Source organism: Anoplopoma fimbria, chromosome 12 (assembly GCF_027596085.1).
Source record: "Anoplopoma fimbria isolate UVic2021 breed Golden Eagle Sablefish chromosome 12, Afim_UVic_2022, whole genome shotgun sequence".
Taxonomy (NCBI): Eukaryota; Metazoa; Chordata; class Actinopteri; order Perciformes; family Anoplopomatidae; genus Anoplopoma; species Anoplopoma fimbria.
Window position 1 is genome coordinate 24,443,851 of NC_072460.1, and position 24,088 is coordinate 24,467,938.

The window sequence follows — 24,088 nt, forward strand, 5'->3', positions numbered from 1 at the left end:
CAACAAGCAAGTCCTCGTTGTTGGTGTGAGAACATCCTGGTACCGTAGCTTCAGAGAGAAACGTCAGTTAGGCGACTTTTGGGTGTGAAGTCTTTCTCGATACTTGTATTCCAGACGGCAACATCCAGTTCTGCCGAGAGAAGATGATGCAGAAGTGTCTTAAAGCTGCATTCTCTCTCCTGTCCATCAGGGGGCGACTCCTCTGGTTGTATAGAAGTCTATGAGAAAATGACTCTACTTCTCTCTTGATTTATTCCCTCAGTAAACATTGTAAACATGAGTTTATGGTCTCAATCTCTAGTTTCAAGTCTTCTTCAATACAGCATGATGTTCATTTAGTAAATGATGCTCCATTTAGAGTCAAACAGACCATAAAGCAGGGGATGCTTTAGGGCGGGGCTTACTGTGATTGACAGCTCGCTGCAAAACATCAGTCCACAAACCAATGGGTGAAGTCACGATGACTACGTCCTCTTCTTATATACAGTCTATGATATTTTCACAGTCTTATAATTCAACAGTTTTAGAACAAATGCATCTTTCTTGACTTACAAACATCCTGTGTGTAATTCATGGCACAATTTAAACAGTATCAGAACATTTCTATATCATTATATTTGTATTTATTGTGTATTTTAGAATACATGCATGGTACAATAATATTACAGAAGTACAAAGCAAGTGATCATGACAGAAGCAGGGGGTCACACAGCTGTCAACATGGGTTTACTGTTTACTGCCAATCACAACCATCTGCCTGCAGAGCGAGCAATGACGTGAGATAGAGAGAGTGAGAGAGAGTGAGAGAGAGGGATGGTGGGAGATTACGTAATGCATTTGAGTCGAGGCAGGACGATGGGGGACGGGGGAGATGGGGGGGTGAGAGCGGTGGCTGTTCTATTTATAGCAGATATGGATGAGGCAGCTGTCGGCGCTGCACAGCGGGCAGCAGACGATCACCAACACCGGCCCGGTCACTTCTGATCGCCTCACAACGTCACCTCGTTACACGGGAAGAACCGGTCCGACCGCATCATGACATTCCCTGCACTGTTTATTTTCAATTTTTTTCAAACTCTTTAGGATAACATCTACATGACTCATCAACATAAACAGTTCACAGCCTTTAGAGCCAAGCTGGATCTCTTGAGCTTTAAAATGATGCATATCAGAGACAGACGCTTCTGTTATTCCCACCATTTACTCTGTCGGACCTCCTCATATTCTCTCCCTCTGTGAGGATGATCAACATGAACATATATTCTTTTAGAGATGAATAAATTAAAAGCTTTGCCTAAGGAAAAGTTCATCTCACGACTCGAAACACAACTCCTGTTTTTGGTGTTTGTATTTGTTTGTTTTCGAGAGCGATAACAGGCCGATACAAAAAAAAAGAAACGCTCCGTGTTTGTTGAATTTGTAGTCCTATCACGAGGATTGTGTGAAAGTTGATTTTGTTGACATGTGTTTGAGTTTTCTGACTCTTTCGACGGCCACGGTCATATTCCAGTCTTCATGCCAATCTGAGGCAAACACAGCTGCTTTTTTTCCTCTTCTCTCCAGAGATTATCGTTGCCAGTGCTCGAACCCCACAGCGAAAAAAACATGACCTCCTAAACCCTGCACAGCTCTGAATCATAGTGATACAAAACGGACGTGTTTTGTGGTCAGCCGACTCAAAACAATGAAATCGGCTGATTCTGCCCGGCCCGCCGTCCACGCGGCCTTCCTCTTTTCTCTTGACCTTCTAAAACTACTTTCTTCCAAGGAGTCTGTTTGACACAAACACACACTTTTTTTAATTTTTCCTGGTAAACAAAATAGACCTCTACTGTCTCGTCCAGGACTCCTAGTATGATATTGGTCTATTGAGAATTAAACAATCACCCACTGTTTTGTGTAGACTAGTGACGTTAGTGCAAAATGTCCAGAGACCACAGGAGGGAGGGGGTTGGTGGGAAGTAGAGTTCTGGTAAACTGAGTCTTGGTTGTGCCAAACAGGTGGGGAAGGAGATCGATTAGATAAGGTTAGGCAGAAAAACGAAAAGATGTAAAATACATTTTAAGTATTTCAATACGTAGTTTTTAGCCGTGTTCGTGAGTGTGTGTGTGTGTGGCCTGTCTTCTGTTTTGGATGTTTTTGTGTGCTTAGTGGCAGTTGGCCCGGACCTTAAGTGGGCTTATAATGTGTGCTTATAAACCGGGCGGATCCCGGGGATTTGTACCGGCCTGGTAACTGGAGCAGAGGTGCCGTGTTAAATATAGAGGCCCGGTCGTCTCCCCAACAACAAGCAGAGAGCCCACCATGATACTGGATGTGTGTGTCACCATCTGCAGTATCAAAGTCCGAATGCACTCTGGTGTTGAAATCTACACTGTTGGAAGTTTTCTGTCCAAATAATAGTGATTTCGTCTTGGAAACCATCCTGCAAAAACACTCAGTCTGAAGAATAGAAATAAGAAATAATATTTTGTTTCTATGGTCTGAGGCTTTAAGACTCCTCATGTGTAATTTACACATCTACAGTTGTTGTCATTACTTTTTATTATGCCACATTAATGACTCTTTAAAGTTGAATTCTTAAGAAAAGCCCCTGGATTTTAAAATATGTTTTTACTTGTATATTTTCGGGGGTTTGGTTTGGTTTTAATCCACAGCCAATTATTTACTCTTTTTCTATTCCTGCTAGCTCTTCTGTTTGTAAAACACAGGAATGTCATTTGCATTGAACTTATCTGTTAAACTTAACACCAATAAACATAATAAAAAAGATATTCTAAGAGTGTTTACACACCTAACGTTTTGAAAACAAACGAACCAACCACAGGATTTTATGAGAGCGTATATGTGATTTTAGAATGTTTTTCAAAAGCTAAACTGCTAATAAATCCATCTGTTTATCGTTAAATATGTTCCAGAAGTGATCTGTATTTATTGTCTTGTATATAAATCAACACATATGCACTTGAGCGCGGCTATGTTCCCTGATTATGGGTCGGTCAAAAGCTTGTTAAAACTGCTGGGCTTGAATCCGACTCCAAGAACTTGTGACCCCACAGTATTACTTTGTCAATGCACTCCACGACGTTTGCATAGTGCAGAGTCCTGTCTCTGCCTTTATTCACCATAACAGGCGAGCAATTAGCAGTCTAATAAAACCAGTATTCACTTATGTCTTTGTGAGCTTTTCAACACTGATTTGAATGGAATTTGATTATCCCCACATGGGTCCTGATGATGCAGGATGACAAGGATAACTTCATGTTTACTCCTCTTGTTTTGTTTCAAAAAAATCAGCGTAAACAGGAACTAAAATGCAACAACACAACTTTAATTTCCCCCCTGATCAGAACCAAACGAACCCAACTGCGGATGTGAGCCTGGACACAAACTACGCAGACTACACACATGCTTGGCCTTTTTTTTTTCTGCACTCTGAGCTTGTTGTTGCTACTTGTGTTTTGGCTCAAAGCCGTATTCCCTCCCTCTGTATGTGCCCGGGCCTGGCTTGTTGACTCTAGCCGGCCCATGTGCTGTGCCGCTGCCAGAGGGGATGGTTCTTGGCTCAACCAGGAACCAATAGAAGCTGAAGGGAGGAAGGAAGGAAGGAAGGAGAAAGGGAGCGTTTTGTGTGTCTGTGTCTGTGTGTGTGTGTGTGTGCGTGGGCGTGAGAGAGAGAGAGTGAGTGTATTTTTTTTATTTGTGCACGCTCTAATCAGAGGAATCCAGACACACACACATTCAGGTACAGTAAAGGAGGTTAAAAGCATCGTACCTGGCTCATAAAACACAGTGACGGGTCACAGCTCAGAGTATGAATGGTGTCACTAAGGTACATGAAACACATCAGTGTGTGTGTGTGTGTGCCTGCACACGTTCATCTGTGCAGGATGGCATCATTAAGTCTACTGCACGCCCTGAACGCACCGTGGTCGGTCTGAAGGGCTTCTGTAAACATCCACATTTGTGGGGTCAAAAACCAAAAAAAAAAAAACAGCCTTCCGCCCACACACACACACACACACACACACACACACACACACACACACACACACACACACACACACACACACACACACACACACACACACACACATATATACATATAGCCTACCACACACACACACACACACACAGAGCCCAACATTGTTGACAGAGATCTCTTCCCTCCAATCACTTCCTCCTGCGCACTAAATTAAGGCGTCCCAAGTTTAACTCGCTCCAAAATACAGAGTCTCGTAAGAAGACAGATTTATTATCCCGTTAGAGCAGTTTGATGGCTCCATGTTTATTTCGGAGCGGTTAGATTTAGTCAGAGTAGCAGTGAGAGTATCTGCAGGCTCGTCAGAGTAAACATTGAACAGTGTTGTCGTCCGTGCACGCCGGGTTTTATGATGGCAGAATGTGGCGACCATCTGCTCCTAACGTGGTGTAAACATTCATATCAAAGTCATTCTGATGGCAGCAGGAGATCCACCAACAGTCAACCGGCAGTTCCCCCCCCAATCCGTTTAAAACACACCACTAGTGTGTTTTTTTTTATTGCGTGACACGCACGAACACACACACACACACACACACACACACACACACACACACACACACACACACACACACACACACAACAACTCGCACCAGATGTAGTGAAATTGCGGTTCAGTGTCATGCTTCTGCCGGGAAACAGAGGAAGGAAAATGTCAGGAAATCAGAGTGGGTTTGTGGAGGGTGGGGGTATTAATGGGGTATGGTGTGTGTGTGTGTGTGTGTGTGTGTGTGTGTGTGTGTGTGTGTGTGTGTGTGTGTGTGTGTGTGTGTGTGTGTGTGTGTGTGTGTGAGAGAGAGAGGGGAAAAAGGATATCAACGTTTGGATCATCTCAAGTAACAATTGGTTCCCTCAGGAGGGAGCCAGGATTCGTCAGTTCTCAGTTTTTCAAAATAAAAATTGCACATGTATAATTAAAATCCTAAGAAATCACTTATTGGATCATTTATACAAAATAAAAGTATTTTTAAAAAATATGTATTTTTTTTTTCTCACAGCTGCCCACACTCAGTTGAAAGTCAGTGGCAGATACAGATCAGAGTTTGTATTATAGGATTTGTAGAATTAGATTCCAGTGTTGGCTGCGTATGATTGTTTCCATCTCATGTGATCAAATATTTTTTGCAATAACTCCAGTGCGTTTTAATGTCCAACAGAATATCCAACAAGACGGCTTCACTTTATTTAAGTAGCCGTGACTGTCGAATTATTTTCGGGCTTCTATTCGGGCTTCAAGGTTAAAAAAAACACTGAACAGGCTGACCTTCCAGTGTGTTTACATTCTGGTTCACTACACACACACACACACACACACACACACACACACACACACACACACACACACACACACACACACACACACACACACTACAAAAACAGACTTGCATGACCATGTCAGTGGTTGGCTATCAGTACACTTTTTGATATCACCTTTGGGGCAAATAAAAGCCAATTTCTCTGATGTTGTTCGTGTTTGTAACACAAATAATAATAAAACAAAACCAAACACAAATGTTATTAAGGAAGAGACGGAGGACCAATAAATCAGAAGCCTTTCCCCGCTTGGCCCCGTTCAACGCTGAAAACAAGACTAATGACTGAAACAGGACACGGCTAATCTCGTTATCTCTTTATCTCTCTGTGTGTTCACACGCGTGTGTGTGTGTGTGTGTTCGTACATGTGTGCGTGTGTGTTGTGCATGTTTACCCGCCTTTCCTCTGGCAGTGTCTTCTGTTGCTAGCTGTGGTGTGGGTATTATTCTTTTGCGTACTGTGATTCTCTCCGTGTTGGTATTTTTATAATTGTGTTGTTTTGCCAACAGCCCGCATTGTATTCAGAGCGCACACACACACACACACACACACACACACACACACACACACACACACACACACACACACACACACACACACATACACACAATCTGAGCTGTCGGGGAGTCAGAACCAGCGTCTTTTAGTGTGTGGACATCTCCGGGTCGTGTTCAGACTCTCTCTGAGAGATTCCTCTGTGTCTGTTGCATTCCTCTGCGATGTGTTTGTTTCCCGTCCAGCACATTCTCATCAGCGTGGGAGCTCAAACGCTTCACTTCTTGTATAAAAAAAAAAATAAAAAAAATGTTTTGAAGTCACTTCTGGCTTGTGGGTGTGTGAGCAGGTACGCGCACGCTTGCTGATTTACAGCATGCTTTTAGTTGGTGTTTTTGGACTCTGGAGAGAAGTTTTTGTGCTTTGAGTGTGTGTGGTTGTGTGTGTGTGTGCACTTAGACTTGGAGTGGATCTCTGCCAGGACTGAGGGCTTGGCTGAGAGAACGCCTCAAACCAGTTTACTCTGGTTGTGTAGTGGAGAAGACTGGGGGCGGGACCGGGACCTCTTAAAGCTGCAGACCATGTGTATCTCTGCCTCTGAATCTGTGTGTGTGTCTGTGTTGCATCTGTGTCTATGTGTGTATTTTCATATGTTAACATTTTACAACACTTGAATTTGCATGTTTCCAACACAAAGCTGCACATAGTGGACATAAAATCCCCTCACTGTTTTGGCTTTGACAACTCGCTCTCTCTTCGAGATTTTCAATCCGTTTTTCGAGCATGTGAACGTGCGTGGGTGAGACGTTGGCCCTGCCTTGAATAAGTTTCCCTGCATTTTGCTTTCAAGGACAGAAGGAAAGGAGATGAACAGAATGAGTGCGCAGAATAGAAAAGATGAAGAGAACAACTGAGAAGTCTTTGCTTTATTGCAGGTCGACACAAATTACTGTTGTTCTTTGTCACGCTTTTTTTATTAGAAAGCCGGGTGCCAAAGCAAACTCTTACTGTGCATGTGTTTGCAAATGTGCAGTCTGTGTGTATGTGTGTTTGTGTGCTCGTTCAAGTGGGCAGTATGAATAGGGTTTAAGGCGAGGGTGGACCGCTCAGCAGGGGGTTTACTGGACAGGAAGGGAGGGACTAGCATCTCTCTCCGGCTCTCCAAGGGAGGTTGCTGTGCAGTAAACACACCATAAAAACAATTTTCACTCTCCAAGTTTTCCATTACATCCTCATGCACACACACACACACACACACACACACACACACACACACACACACACACACACACACACACACACATATTTACATGTACATAGTCATGTATCTCTTTGTGGCTCCGGCTGCCTCTTTTGTTGGCTTGGTTTGCTGCAGGGCTTCAACACCAACTTTCTGAGTTTCTCGCACAAACACATTTTTCTCATTTCTTTCCAGTGTTGGAAAGTAAAAAAAAAACATACACAAGATACAAAATACAGGTGTGTCTACAGGGGGATTAGGTTTGAGAACAATGTTGGTTTTTCAGTCATGATTTATTACCTCGATTAAAAACTTCATGTTCTGGGCAGCATCCATAATTTCTTCTTCTAACATCCTTGTTGATATTTTTTGGGGCTGCAGAGATTTGTATTTCTCTCTGGGGATGAGGCCGGAGCTTTTTCTCCCAGAAATAATTTTCCATTACTCAATCAAAACAACAAACTGTTTTTGCAAAGTATGGCTGAAGTTTGTTCAGACATATCAATGAGTTCCAGCTGAAGTGTGGAGATCAGCAGTGTTAATCTTTTCCTGTGTGGTCAATCTGTATTTTTCTGTGATTTTTGCAGGAAGCCCTCAGGTCATGCTGATAAAGAGGTGATGGCTGCCACCGTCCTGACCTCACTGTCCACATCCCCTTTGGTGCTCAACCCTCCCTCTGCACCCACAGGTAACATCACCGCATGAAACACTTCCACAGTACTACACAAATGGAGGTTATTCACTTTTCACCACGCCGAGTAATGGTGCAACGTATCATAAAACTTGCGGTTTGGATCGAACCACGGTTTTGAGTCATAGATGCGATCATTTTTTTTGCCGCCAATACCGATTGCAATCATTTATTATCCATTCTGGCAGGTACAGATCATTTTTGTGACTGGTATACAAGAAACCAGGGTGTTTTTGTGTTTCACCCCCTTCTCAAAAATCCTTTAAACAACTCTGAAGTCAGTGTAAAGCATCAAATATTCTAATTTTATCTTTTTATTTACTTGTTATAGTCATCTAAAGTGGTTATTTACATAAATACACACAATTCAAATGATTTGATTATATGAGACTGTATTTTTTATTGGTTAATAAAATCTTGTCATTAGTAGTTTTAATGATGTATTAAAGATATACTGACTTAGAGCTAGTGTTAGGAAGTTAAAAAGGACATAATTCATCTCTATTATGTATTTTATATTGTTGTGAAAACATCTCCTTCAAACAACAGGATTTATTCAAGTTTTCTCACCAAAAGATACATTTTACAGGATTACATTTGAACACATCATGATGACGTTATATTTAACCTTTGCCAAATATACATTTTTACCAAACAAAGCATGAGAGCATCATAAAGTAACTGAATGGAACCTCCGTACTTGCACTCGCTGCCAGCTGTTCAGCCATGACCCCGACCACCACAGCTCCTTTTGCTCTTTCTAGTATCACCCTGGTTGCCATCACCATGCCAACCCCGCCAGACGGTCAAAGTCCTATCTAATTCATTTTTTTATTTTTTTATTGAGCCAGCAAAAAAAAAACCAAGGCCGACTGTTATTGCTCACAGCGGTTCATATCTCAGCGGTTCATATCTCATACCACCACTCCATTTGAAATACATCTAAAGCAATGTGAGCTTTTCATTGTAGATTTCGGCATCGTTTGATCTCGTCAGAGCACGCTGTGGGATTTTTGGAGGAGCTAATCTCGATGAAAAGCTTTCTCCACACAGAGTGCTGCAGAGAGAGGATGTTGGTTTAGATCTTTGATGCATTGCAGTTTGTTCAAGCCTCTTTAAAAACTCCTTATAATGCTGCCCTTAAGCATCAAAAAAGCTTTTGTTTTTAATATTATTCACATTCTAATGTAGTCTTCTTGATAATACAGAAGTTGAAATTGGAGTGGCCATGCAGTGATTTGTTTCTCTCTTCTGTGTTGAGTCTATACACAGTAATCCTCACACACAAATTGATCTATGCTACGTATTAACTAAGATTCAGCTCCCTACATTCCAATAGGAAATACATGTAAATTCCCATCATACATGGTATTAAGCTTTGCTCCATGTTCGGGTTTAGGTTTTAGTATTTTCCCCCATGTTTTGCCACAGTGAAAGTCAGATCAAGCCGGCGTGATTATCAACTCTTTTAGCTCGGGCATCATTGGATTGGTTAAAAAAGGCCAAAGGGTAAAGAAAAGGTTTGTGGGTCACAACTTAGAGACACAATATAGAACCTTGTCCAGGAAATTAAAGCTGTGATGGGCTTAATGGGCAGAGTTCAGTATGGCTAAATTAAAAAATGTCAGGAAAGTAGAGTTTATATAAGATATTAAAGATATTATAAAGAGGCTTTTCATGGTTTACGGCTTTTGAGAGGTTTTACATTTTCACTTCCATTATGGGGTTAAGATTTGGGTCAGGATTGTTATGCATACCCTCCCAACATTATGTTGACATTGTTATTATTTCAGTTAGAGGTGGGCGATAAAGTTTATGTTGGGGGATTTTTGAGGGAGTGTTAATATACAACGGTATTACCAAATGAAAAGGGAAACCTTGAATCAAAACATGATTTTACCAACTTTCTTTCTATTGGCAAAGTGAGGAAAATATATCTAAAGAAAGACATATATATTTATTTAAATGGTTGTGTTTATTGGCTCCAAATGAGATAAGATAAGATAAGATAATCCTTTATTAGTCCCGCAGCGGGGAGATTTGCAGGCTTACAGCAGCATAGAGTAAAAAAAATGAGAATGAAAATGAGGTTTAGACATTTGCCTCATATTATAGACGCATTATTATTCATTCAGAGTTATTTGTAACAGCCATACTGTTGTTTTGAGTGGATCTCAGCAATACAGATTATTCAGTAAAAAAAGTTTTTTCCCCTTCTTATAACTGCAGCCAAAATGAGAATATTGCTTTTAAAATAATCTACATTTCTGAAGAAAGTAAAAGCTGACGTAACCTTTTACATTATAATCCACATGATGTAAGAGTTTGAAAACCATGACCATGAGCAGCGAGGCTCATCTGTTCAATGTTCCACTCAATTCCATTTATTTTGTACAGCACAAAATCACAAATTTGCCTCAGAGGGCTTAACAATCTGTCCAACATACAACATCCTCTGTCCTTGGACCCTCTCATTGTTAAAAAAAAAACATTTAACAAAGAACAAAAGAAATAAAAACCTCTGGGAGAGCAACATATGAAGGATACCTCTCCCACAAATGGCCAGAAGTGAAATAGAGGTGATGTGTACGGAATAAACTACAACATCTAGATATGCCTCGTGTATAGCCTATTTTTTCTGATCAAAAATAGACCATGAAAATGATCTGTTTAGGTCTGTTTACTCACACTGCTGTTCACATTAATCTGAAGTTAACTGAGTGTAAACACCCTCCATTAATCTGAAGTTAACTGCAGTGTAGCCTGTCATCTTAACTGCAGTCCTAAATGACTGTAATGTAATGTAATGTAATATTCTCTTAACTGCAGTCCCAGAGACGGCCAGCAGGGCCTGGAAGGAGGTGCTGTCGGCCAGCTACAGCAGCTCCACCAGTGGCAACTGGAGCTGGGACGCCAGCGACCAATCGGTGCCCTCCACGCCGTCACCCCCTCTCTCCAACGACGCCAACAAGAACTTCCTGCTATCATCCCAGGGTGATGATGTCATCGAGGATGTGTCGGAGAGCACGCACTTCATGTTTGAGGACCCCATACCTAGGAAGCGAAAGGTAGAGATGGATGAGATAAAAGCCCTCCTATTCAGTAGGAGGGCTTTTATTGTGAAATAATTGGGAATTGCTTGTTGACTTCTGTTTTGAAGCCTTGAGTTAGTCGATTTTGTCGTCGCCATGTTGTTTTTTCGCAACCAGTGAACAGAAGTTACCATATTAGGAATGCTGAGTGATCTAGTCACTTCCTATACGCCCCTGGTAGAAATTAAACTCTCAAACATAATTTGACACCCACAGTCGGTACAGTTTCTTGACTCAGAGGTGTTTATTTTTGGTTAACACAAAAGCCCAAGATGCCGTCAATTCCACTTTGAACTTGAATCCCCCCAAAAAATGAGTCAGCGCTGAGCAAAACGTCAGGGCCTCAGTTGCACAGAAACAACTCTGATGTGCTTTTTGTTATTTCTATAAAGCAGAAGCAGGGAGAGACCTTGGAAAACCCAGCAGAAAATGTAAGCACCATGCAGTTTAACATCCTCTGACATAAGGCCCGTCGCTTTCTGCTTGTGTGGATGACGGATTATGTTCTCCCTTTCACTTCTCTCCCCCTCATTTTTCCTTTTACTTTAGAAAATAGACCAGAACATCAAAGTGTTTTCACTCTCTTTCGCTTTGCATCCACTTTTTTCAGTCTTTTCAGGGGGAAAGATGTTTAGTGCGAATGAAGGAGAGGGGAGGGATGAACAGCAGGACTTAACAAAAGATTCAATGGATGCATAAAAAAACGAGGACTCGGAGGGTGTAGAGCAGTCGTCATGGTAGCAACAAGAGGAGGAATCAATCTGAATGTTTCCTCGAGCCTTGCAGTGACAGGGGAGAGCTCATACACTGTACAATATGTGGGAGTTTGTGATTCCTCCACCCCTGGAGTTGTGCAGCAGTGAAGATTATTGAGCCGCCGACATGTATAAAACCACAAAGACTCCCAAGGACGACGCTGCTGCCAGAAACCCCCGGCCATACCGTAGATAAGCAGACAGGAAATGAAGAAGACGACGCCGGGAGGAATATACACACACACACATTGGGTCCAGTCCCAAATACCCCCCCTAAGGCCTTGAACCCTGAACCTGCAGGGATTTAACCGACGTCACCTGGTAAACGGTTGAGTGTGAGAGGCTACAAGAGCTCAAAACCGTATAAATACGAATTCTGCTGCTACATATCGCGTTACCTTGACAACAACATAACATGTTATGTGCAGTTGTGGCTGTTTATGTTCTATGTTCTACTCCCTGATTTGAACGTCTTCCTGTTCCTTATGAAACGAGAGGTAACCGTAAAAAATGTTTTGCTCCTTTTTGTCAAAACAGCTTCAATAACAAAATGAAAAAGTGGAAGTGGCTGTTTTTCTTGTACCATCTTAAATACTTAATGCTTCAGGCTGAACATTTGTTTACCTTTTTTTTTGTTTCTGTTTTTTAACGCCATGGGTTTTCCCCTGGTAAACCCGTGTTCAACGTCCCTGTGCTATGAATTGTGGGTTGTTCCCTGCTGAAAAAGGGACTTACAGAAAGTGTTCATAAAGAGTTTGAAAAGTGCGAGAGAGAGTCTGCAAACACTCGAGGATTTGAAAGTGGCACAGCCCTTAAAGCCTTTGCAGACTTTACGGGAACGTGCCTCAAAGTCCACAAGTCAGCCCGAACTTGTGGACGACGGCTAAAACGTGAGCTAACCCCGCCGGCTAACGTTGTGTCGCAACAGAGCCGACGACAACCTCAACAGAGGTCTAAACCCTCTACGAGCAGCTGTTGGATTGTAGGCTGTTTGCTTAAGAGGATTATTGAACAGGGCAATCAGCAGTCTTACTGTAACAGTGTTAAGATGCAAGAAAAACGCTTAGGAGAATTAAAGTGATTTGTGATTGTTTGTGGGATTAAAGGCGAGCTTTGCTGTGTCATTTGTACAAGGAGAGGGTTGTTTTAAACGACATGTGTTTAGCCAGAAGCTCTAGCTGTATTTTAACACCATGTTGCTGTTGAATAGAACGAGGAGTGAGTGATGAGTCAATGAGGAATAGTAGTGTAGGAGACAGTTAACGCAACCATTGAGAAAAAACGAAACCTGTTCGACTCTCACTTCTCTGGCTCAGACTTTTTCTTTGCCCTTCTTTCTCCTGAAGCTGTTGAAAGGTAGCGACAGTACGCACACCCACTTTCTTTCATTAGCAGCGCTGCAGGTTCGTGCCTGCTGATCGGACGGCTGCCAGCATCTGATACGTGGAAGAGAAAATGAACTGAGATAAAGAACAACCACTCAATCAATCTATCCTTCTCCTCGTGGGTTATGAACCAAGGAGAGTTTTCCTGGTTTCATTGTGAGAATCAGATTTCTGGAGGATACGATGTGACAAACATTTACAAAATCTGTTTTTGATGATCCGAGGTTCGAAAGAGGTCAGTGTGTTTTCACCAATATAAATAGAACAGGAGTAGAACAGATAATCCCATTACAAATCGACATAGCAGGATGTTCAGAGCGGCGGCCATTTTTGATTGTGCTGTTGCCATTGCAACCGCTGTGGCGCGCTAACTTTCGTATTAACTAAACAGACTTACGGCAAGTCGCGGACTTACAAAGGTGACTTTTTTGTAGTAGCGACTAAAACGAGCAGTGGAGTAGTAACGTTACAAAGCGTAGAGAGCCAGAGGAAAGATGGAGATCCAACAAATCCGGGCCAAAAAAACAAAAGACACGACGGAACCCAACACGGGCCAGCTTTGGTTCTGGCTTGACTACTTTCAACATGGCAGCCGGGGTCATAAGAATTCTTATTTTACAGCTAAAGAGTACATAAAAATGTGTTTCTGAAAAACATTTGAGTCAAGAAATAGGTCATGAAGTAACACAATATTGATTTATTTTAGCTCAGCGCTGCCTAGTTTGACTGTTTGACAGTTTTTCTGAGCCCGGGGCTTTCCGATGGACGGACCTAATTTGCATTAACTTTAAGTCAGGTCATGATTATGCAAATGTAGATATCCATCATGTAACGTGCAGCTGGCTCTCTTGCTCTCCATTGAAATTAATGGAAACCGTCAACTTCACATACGTCAACAGACTTGGTATAATTTAGCCAAAAATGAGTGAAAACGTAATGCTTCATCCATACATTGCTATCGCCAAATGAGAGACAATTTTCTATAACCAGTGTAGCATTAAAGCATGGTGGAATTAGCACGCAAGCTAGCTAGGTAGCGGACAGCTGGCTAGTAAGCTAGCTCTTCCCATCAGGCTGCAGCAAAACTTTACGGCCCCACTGACTTTGTGTCATAACAACCAACCACAGCCTCCATCTTTGAATAAGTCAAATATCCACAAAATTCTATTTATATTGGCTCTACCCCAGCACCAAACCATTCCCAGTGAGATGGATTTTGTTCAGCTCGGCTCACAACGTGCACAGACAGCAGGAAAGAGTCCAAATCAAAATAGTAAATGAAAGTCTGCTCATCGATCAGTCGGTAAACATGAAAGTACCGCGAGGCAGACAGAGAAGAGTACAGTTTCATTGTTCTCATTGCCTTTCTCTTTTACCCTGAATCTGTCTGAACTTGTCCCATATATCGGGTTTCTGTTTTTTATAAGCTTGCAGCTCTAAACGCTCTCTAATGAGGTGTTTGGCCCCATGTAGTCGATCCCCCAGGAAGGCCTTTGTATTGAGGCTGCAGAAGAGAACCACACAGGAGAACGAGGCAATACTTTCTGCATGTACCTAAATCTCCAATTAAGGACAAATCAATGTTCTGCAGATAATGTTTCTACCACGACTGACAGCTTTCCAAATGTTAGGAAAAATGATTCACAACCCACAAGTTAAAGGATTAAATGAATAAACCAAACTCTTCTGACTCGTGTTGTTTTTTTTGTCTCTTTCAGAACTCCATGAAGGTGATGTTCAAGTGCTTGTGGAAGAACTGTGAAAAGGTCCTCAGCACCTCCTCAGGGATCCAGAGACACGTCCGTATCGTCCACCTGGGGTGAGTCATCACGGGAAAACCCAGCTCAGATTCTTGACCGACTAATAACTGTTTTCATCACATCTCTTAATCTTGTGGTTATAGTTTGTCAAATAAATAAAAAGTTAGAATATTCGAGGTTCACCTCCTTAGTTGTTAGTGTTTTCCTTATAACACTTATCCACTGTTTTGTCGTAGCTAAACCGCTACACAAACACACATAATCGCATAAACACACACACACACACACACACACACACACACACACACACACACACACACACACACACCACCACGAGGCAGTGTGATGATCTGTATGAGTCACATTGATGATCTTCATTGTGACACTGAGAGTATTTAGGTTTGTTTTTATTCATAGGAGTCATTCTCTAACTGGTGGTACATTTTATGTCCATTGATGTTGATGATGTTTTTTCTTAAAATGTTCCTCAAAAATATCATATTTAACCGATTTAAGAGAAAGTATATTATAAGATCAGACTAACATCTAAATATCTGCACTGACTATTCAATTCAATTGTGTGGCTTCTGGCCTCAAAATAGTGACTACAGACCATTAAAGTCAGCATTATCTATTAGTTATTTATTAATACATTTAATATATTATATATAATACTTTTCTTTTTTAATTGAGTTTTACATTTGAATTATAAAAATATCTCAGTTAATTAATGTCTGCAAAAATTCAGTCAACTTTTACTAACTTAAAATCATCCTGCAACTAATAAGGGGTTTGTTCCAAAACCATTATAACATGATGTCATGTCTCTTAGAGTTTTGAATACATTCTGATGAGTGCCCCCTCATTCTTTTTTATGTTTTATCTGTAATAGCGCATAAGTTTCTAATTTCTAATATATATTAGGAAATGTTAACCTGATAAAGGAAATGTGGGACTGGAAAAATATCCATTCACTTAAAATATGACAAAACATTTAAACTTTGCAATAGTGGACCTTCAACACTAAAATATTATTTTTAATATTATTATATTTTAACCAAATTATGAAATGTACTTCACAAAGCTGCAAATTTCTCTTTTAAAGTCAGATTTTTATATTAATCAGAAGACAAGTCTTATTTAATACATTCCTTTAATGACGGTTGTTAGGACCTTGACCCTTTTTTTACTCACTGCAGGCATTCATTTAAATCCAGTGACATGTGAGACTTCAGTCCCTCTCTCTGTAATGAGGTGTTGTGGTAGCACATCATCTGATGTCAAAATGTCTAAATGAATCGGATCATTAAATTATATTTTTCAATTAAATGCAGGCTTTCTTTTTCTCTTTTAAAGACCTTCACTTTCGTAGGTGTCACTTCAGTAATCTTTGCTCCACAGCTTCAGGGTAGTAGTGTTAAGTGTTAGGCTGTGTTAGTGCTAAAACAAGAACAGTGACACATCTAACTGGTCTCAGCTTGGATGCTGTCCAACTCATGGATCTATAAAGCGAAGAAGATACAGCGTTTAAGGCGGCGCCATGTTCATTCCCATGAAAGTTGCTCTAGTGGTGCATGACGCAAAAACAAATTCACCTTCTGCATCCATGTGGCCCATGAGCAAACACACTAGAGTTTCCTTTGACTCCGACTCCCAGCCCTAAAATAAATGATCTCCTGTTACAGAAGTTTCATTCCCAATGCAATTCTGCTGGAAATAGTATTTTTGGGCCAAATGGCATCACCTGACATACCAGGAAGTTGTAATTCCACCGTTTAGCCACTGTGTAAAAGTGTCTTAAAAACCTGCCTTCACATCTGTCCAGCTGTTTTTGTGTATTACAGATTCTTTAAACATGTGTCTTTTTAAGAGGTATTTTGCTCAATAAAGAACCAGATACTTGTGTATCACAATGCTTAAAATATACTTAAATATGATATAAAGGTACAAGGTATTACATTTTATTATGTGTGCCATTGTGTCACATTGTTGCATTATTGCATTATTGCACTAGTTTACATTCACTGTTTTACCCAATTCAGCATGATTAAACTTAACCCAAATAAATACAAAGCAGGCATAACTTTGCATAAATATTTGAAATTTGATTATGATAATTTTATGCTGATTTAATAGTAAAACCAAAGGGAGAGAGACAGACTCCTACTGTTATTCCATGCAGTGGTTTAACCTCCTCACAGATAGTGTCACTTCATCAAACTGGCTTTTACTGCCCCCTGCTGCTGGGAAGAGCAACATCTTCTTGCACTCTGTTATGGTCATTCGACTTTATCATCTTTCATGGCAACAGTTATCCCAAGTTAGTATTTTAAAATGTACCTCTAATGTTTCTAGAGTGTGTTTATTGTTTTTTTCTTTTCAGCATGGCTTGCATGTTTACAGTTTATCATTAAAAAAATCACAAAAATGTGCTGAATATTTGGAAAAATATTAAGCTTTATTAATAACTTAGAAAATCCAGTTTTAACTGAAATTAATACAAATTAAAGTCATTATTTCTTCCAAACAATACTGAACATTTAAAATCATTCACAAACAAATAGTGTACACTAATATTATTCTTTTTAGTACACGGAAATGTTCTTTGCTTAATTTCCAGAAAAAATAAATAGAATAACAACATTTCTCTTCTTTTTTTCAAATTCTTTTCATTATCTGGGCTCACACTACAGCAGCAGTTCACACTGTTGTCTTCAGTGAGATACTTTAACATGATTATCCTTCTTTTCAGGTTTAACAATTTAATTATATGTATTTGCCTGAAGCCTCATGGAGAAGGCGATTCATTCCATTACGAGTATTTCATAAATCATACCATACCAGTCTAGAATAATGCATTTTCATGTAAAATTTTATACGAAATGGAAAAACTGGCTGATTTTCAGAATACACCTGTACTGCCTTTAATAAAGATGAGTGTTGAAGCAAGACGAGAAAGTCAATCAGCTGTAAACCAAAGTTTTAGAGGTCCAATGATGTTTGTTATCACATCAAGCTGAAACTTAAATTCAGGATATCCTGATGAGTTTTCTAATTCATTGTTTCTCTCTCCCCACAGGCGGAGCAGCGACTCGGACTACAGCGACGGAGAGGAGGACTTCTACTACTCAGAGATCGAGGTGAACATGGACAGCCTGACGGAGGGCCTGTCCAGCCTCACGCCCACCTCCCCCACCACGTGCGGCCCTCCGCCCGTCTTCCCTCCGCCGCTCACCGCCGTCCCTCACTCCGAGCACATCAACGTGAGTGGCCCGCAGAGCCCCGCCCCCACGCTGCTCAGCCAGTCCGCTCCATCCACGCTCTGCCACATCCGCACCGACCACGCCTACCAGGTAATTCACACGGACTCCGGACACACATACAAACACCCCAAAATTAGATTTCTATAAAATTCAAACAAAGATATGCTAGTTTAGTGGTTCCCAACCTTTTTTTCCTTTAAGCCCCCCCTACTTGTATCTCAGAAAAGCTCACAAATAACAAATACAAAGACGAAATCGTCAATTTGCAAAAGATTCAGCGTATGGGTTAGGGTTAAATCGCCAAAACTACAACGTATATTCTATTCAGAAGCTGTAAAAAGAGCCGCTGCTGAACACAGAGAGGAGAGGCTGTAAACATGAAAATAGTTAAATAACTATAGCACGTAGAGCCTCCATTTTTTTTTTTCAACAATGGTAACACTTGGAAAAATGTTGGATATATATATTCCATTTTCTTTTCAATTTTTGTAAAATAAATTATCAAGGGAATTCAACATGGGATTTTATGATTTATGGCATTGTAACTGTGAACTGCACAAAATACATTTTTGAGTTCTCTTCTGCTTCTAGCTGTTATTGTTCTGTTTCCATAGAAGAGCGGGACTTTAATATTGAAGTGAAAATCAAGGCCACAGAGAGAAAAATGGGAACGGGAACAAAAAATGTCTCAAAGCTCCTTTGGGTTGAGAGGGATGAGTGTCTTTTTTTTTGTTTAATTAATTCAACTTTCGTCAATGAATATAGCTCCTCAGTTTCATCAACTTGAATTAAGTGATGGCCTTTTGTTGGATTTACTTTTGAACTTAGCAACGCTCTGAAGTTATTGGAAATGTTTGGATCACACGAGTCTGAAACAATCGTACGCAGCTACTCCTGGAATCTAATTCTTCTATTATTATAACACAAATAACATTACATATTTTTTTATCTTTCACTGTGCACAAATACCGGCTTTTAACAGAATTTGTCCGTCTAAGTAGCTTACCATTTTTGAATTAGGACATAAAACATTTTGTGTAAATTATCCAGTAAGTGTTTTATTTTTATTTTAGACATTTGCAAATCTAATTTTGACAACCCCTGAAAACACCACAAAACATAAAGCAGTCTGTTTGCTTCAAAGCCACAAAGTTTCTGATTTATTTTTTATCTTTTGGATCTTTTTGAGATCAGTATGGTAGAAAAGAAAAAAGGTCAGAGTGAATGACTTAACTCCTTCACCAGTGTGGGTGTTTATGTCAGCGAGAGAGAAAGGGAAGAAAAGGAAAAATCTTTCTTGCAAAATATTAACATAAGTTCACACGAAGAACGAAAGAAAGTCTGAATATGTTTCAAGTCAGAGACGAGAATTAATTTAACTTTATTTGAACTGCTTTGTAGAAACTTTGGGTGTCCACGCCTCCTCCTCCTCCTCCTCCTTCCTCTTCTTTTTCTTCTTCTTCTAACTGCACAAATTTATGTGCAGAAAAAACACATTTGGGCTAAAAGTAAAAAGCTTTTTAGATACCAAACACTGAACTCCCTTCGCATGTGTCCAAGGTTGCATTGAAACTTTCGGTTGCCGTGGCAACACAAAAGCACTTTGAAGTAGCCTTACAGTATGCATACGCACTGAAAGTACAATAAACTAAATACTTCTCACATGCAGCTGTACTCAAACTCTCGAAACTGCAAACTTCTTCCTTATGCTGTTTTGCGCCGTTTTTTTTCTACACATGCACGTCAGTTTTGTTTATTTACAATCGTAAAACTCACGCACATGTTGTGTTCATGTGAAATACAGTTTTTGTTGTGGACATGTTGTGTTTTTGACGCCTGATCAGAGTTCATGTGAAGTCACGTTTCAGATGTAGAGGTGGTACAAAACAAATGCTTCCCTGCTCATTATATGTCCTCTTTTTCTCTGTATCCTCCTCCTCTCTGTTTTCTATCTGCACTTTTTTCCCGTCCCTCCTCCTCCTCCTCCTCTTCCTCTCCGTCGTGTCCTCTCCTCTCTGTGCCGGGGTGGTTGTCGTCCATGTTCCAGGCCACTGCTCCAGTGAGTGTCCCAGTGGGTCCTGAGCTGGCTGGGTTAGGCAATGGTAATGGGACCGGGCCTGGAATTGGGACTGGGACTGGGAACGGCATCAGTGTGTCGTGGCAACCCCCTCCTGTCATTTTCAAAGGCGTCCCGGTGAGTGAGGCTTAATCTCACGCCTTTTTTTTTTAATCTCAATCTTAACTTCTCTTCTGCTGTTTCCAATCATGACCTTTGATTTTGTAGCTTTTTGTCACGTTTTTTTGTTTTTCACTCTCTTTGCTTCTTAATAACATCATCTTTTTAAATACAGAGACATCAGTCTTTCTTTAAACAGCACAAGATGCTCCAGTGTGATTCTTGGTTTCTACTCGCCGTGTATTGACGCCTACAAGACGCCTAAGACTTTGCAGGTTGTTGTGGCACTTGGTCAATTTTCAGACGTGAATCTGTCAAATGATTCACCCATAAAAGCATTATTAACACATCTGAAATACTTTAGAAACAGGAGATCTTCAAAATCTACATTCGTCTAAATATTTTACAGACAACTTTCCTTTCGTTGTCGTGCATTTAATACTTCTTTCTTTACATGGTTTGGATGAAGGTGATAAAGTAGTCCGTGAATATGAGATATGAGTTATCAGTCGATTACAATCCCTCCTCTTCATTGTATAGGTTGGTTAAAGGCGTTTTACCGGTTACACTCTTGATTCTTTGCAGTACATGTTGTTTGTTTGTCCTCTGGCGTTTCGGAAGCTAAACAAAAAATGCGTTGAGCATAAGCGCCTTTTATGTTGCCTGCTTGTACCTCGAGCGCCACGGTTTTAAACAAAGCTTTGTGTTAAAGTCTTACACAGGCTCTACATGCAATAGAAGACAAAAAGATGTTGTCACTCCGGTACAATCAAATACTTTTACCGAGAGGCTCCATGAAAGAAAGAAAAATAAATTGTGAATATAAAAAGACATAAAATACAACATAAGAAATAGAAAATAGAAAAGCAATTAAAATATATATCTAAGTTATTACACAGGCTGATATCGTTAACAGTAAGGACACTCACACAACTACACAAAAACACAATAGCTATAGACACACACACACACACACTTTTGTGTCACTGTGCAACTTTTCACCTCCTTCAGTCACAGAAAACAAACAAGAAATCAAAACATATTCCGTCTCACCGTCAAAAGAAAATGACTATAATTAACTTTGCTCTCTCTGACATATTTGATGGGTTCTTTATGTATCCATGATGTCGAAGCAGAAAAAATGATCCGCTGCTCTTCAGGTTGTACTGGATAATGTCGCATTGCAGACATTTGCAACGGCGCCGCTGATGGAATCTGAATCCCAAAACTTAATTAAACCCCGAGGAAATACGTATGTTCTTATATATAAACATAAAGAAATAGAAAAAAGAAAAATAGAATACAAATGTACATGATGTACAAAATGCTACTATATATAACACAAGGCGATATTAATGGAAGTGTTGCACAAGAAGAAGGCCTTACAAGAAACAGTTTAATGGCAATTTAAGAGGAAACACCACCAAAATCCTTTCCTAATATTTTTAAATACATGTTTTGCAGTTTGAAAAATGAATATTTCTGAATGCCGTTAACTTTAAAGACATTTTTAGTGCCATAAGGAAGTGAGAAAGACTCACAAACTTTTGCTTTTGAGGCTTTTAGCAAGTCTAAAGGGACATAATGCATTTAATCAAGATAAGAACACATAAGATCAAATGTAAATGGAGGCGTAACATGAAATGTTGACATAACATTATATTCAGTGTCTTGTCGATTTTTATGTAGATGAATTTGATTACATATGAATAAAAAGAAGTGATATTTAAAGATTAAAGGAACAGCGATACAGGTAAAAACCTAACACTACACTCTCTAACATCATTAGATGTTATGCTCTCTATAACGGTTTAAGCAGGACCACCATGAATCAGAGTCTGGACTCGTGGGACAGCCAGTAGACAGTCTAAGGACCTGAGGGATCCAGAGGGCCACATATTGTTTCTTAAAAGCACATCAGACGTTCTCCGACACAGAACTCTTTAAAGATTTACGGACCAATAAAAGGCTCTTAAAATCAATAATAAAACTGAAGGGGAACCACTGTGGGGACACGAAAAAAAGAAAACATACGTAATGTGAGCTCGTCAAAGATAAAACGCACACCGGTGATTTTATATGAATTGATTTTGAACTGTTTAATGCAGACTAGAAAGCTTTGCAGCTTGCAGGATAGTGCAGCTAGTGATGATATCAACATATTGACCTGAGCAGCTGCACTCTTTATATTTTAAAAGTGATTAAAAACCAGCCTTTGAAGACCTATGTTTGTAGGCCAACCCCAGAAGTTATTTTGGATTATTTCAGAAAATAAATTATATTTATGTGTTTGTTTTAGAAAGATAATCTCCACAAACGACCACCACTTTCAAGATTTTTTTAAAGCCTTTTTTTACGACACATAAAAGCTGGGTTTTTTTCCACAGTTCCAAGAATTTGTTCAAAAACAAACCATTCATTCATCCAGTTCGATGTCTCTCTCTCTCTCTCTCTCTCTCTCTCTCTCTCTCTCCTCACTGAGCTTCTGTTGTTTCTACTTCTCGTCCTGTTACATCGTTAAATGTCGCCGTTAACGTTGGTGCGTATTCGCGGTTTAAGGAAGATCCTAAAGTTTGCAATTTTCACTTGATGAATGGATAGTTACGTGGCTGGATTATTTGGAAGAGAGAACGCCAAATTGGTGAGTAAGTTAAAGGAACGAGTTTAATGATTTATTTTTCTTCCCTGTTGTGTATCATAGAGAAAAGCTGATATATTATATTATATGTTCCATTCAGTCCATGTTGTTTTTATGTAACTTCTTTCTGAGACACATTATGTTGTACACTGAAAAACATTCAGGTGTGGTTGTGTCTCTCTGAACGTAATCGTATAATGAATTATAAAGTATCAGCGTCATATTAAACGGTTCTCTGACGATGGTCTTCTACTCTTTCAGGGTCCGGTGACTCACGTCCGGACCGTTAGCATCGGTGAGAAGAGGCAGCCGGCAGCCATCACACACACACCGCTGAACAAGAACCACGCTCTGATAACACCGGCTCCTAAATCAGCTCCAGGAAACAGGTATGTACCAGTGTGTATGTACCAGTGTGTATGTACCAGTGTGTATGTACCAGTGTGTATGTACCAGTGTGTATGTACCAGTGTGTATGTACCAGTGTGTATGTACCAGTGTGTGTGTACCAGTGTGTATGTGCCAGTGTGTATGTACCAGTATGTATGTATGTACCAGTGTGTATGTACCAGTGTGTATGTACCAGTGTGTATGTACCAGTATGTATGTATGTACCAGTGTGTATGTACCAGTGTGTATGTACCAGTGTGTATGTACCAGTGTGTATGTACCAGTGTGTATGTACCAGTGTGTACCAGTGTGTATGTACCAGTGTGTATGTACCAGTGTGTATGTACCAGTGTGTATGTACCAGTATGTATGTACCAGTGTGTATGTACCAGTGTGTATGTACCAGTGTGTATGTACCAGTGTGTATGTACCAGTATGTATGTACCAGTATGTATGTACCAGTGTGTATGTACCAGTGTGTACCAGTGTGTATGTACCAGTGTGTATGTATGTACCAGTATGTACCAGTGTGTATGTACCAGTGTGTATGTACCAGTGTGTACCAGTGTGTATGTACCAGTATGTATGTACCAGTGTGTATGTACCAGTGTGTATGTACCAGTGTGTATGTACCAGTATGTATGTACCAGTGTGTATGTACCAGTGTGTATGTACCAGTGTGTACCAGTGTGTATGTATGTACCAGTATGTATTAACAGTATGTACCAGGAGTATGAAGAGGTCATGGTTCTGTGTGATTGTCTGTCTGTCCGTCTTTCTTTCTTTTTTCTTTCTTTCTTTCTTTCTTTCTTTCTTTCTTTCTTTCTTTCTGTGGTTCTTTGTGTC

General features: G+C 40.2%; 1 protein-coding gene across 1 annotated transcript in view; it reads left to right on the forward strand.

Annotated features, from left to right (window-relative positions):
* Positions 1 to 24,088, forward strand: part of slc2a4rg (SLC2A4 regulator) — a 50,490-nt gene that overhangs the window by 19,557 nt on the left and 6,845 nt on the right. Inside the window, exons 3-7 of the mRNA XM_054609421.1 lie at positions 7,680 to 7,780; positions 10,613 to 10,851; positions 14,734 to 14,834; positions 17,855 to 18,128; positions 23,114 to 23,241. Coding sequence (XP_054465396.1) covers positions 7,680 to 7,780; positions 10,613 to 10,851; positions 14,734 to 14,834; positions 17,855 to 18,128; positions 23,114 to 23,241 — 843 coding nt within the window. The remainder of the gene's footprint in view (positions 1 to 7,679; positions 7,781 to 10,612; positions 10,852 to 14,733; positions 14,835 to 17,854; positions 18,129 to 23,113; positions 23,242 to 24,088) is intronic.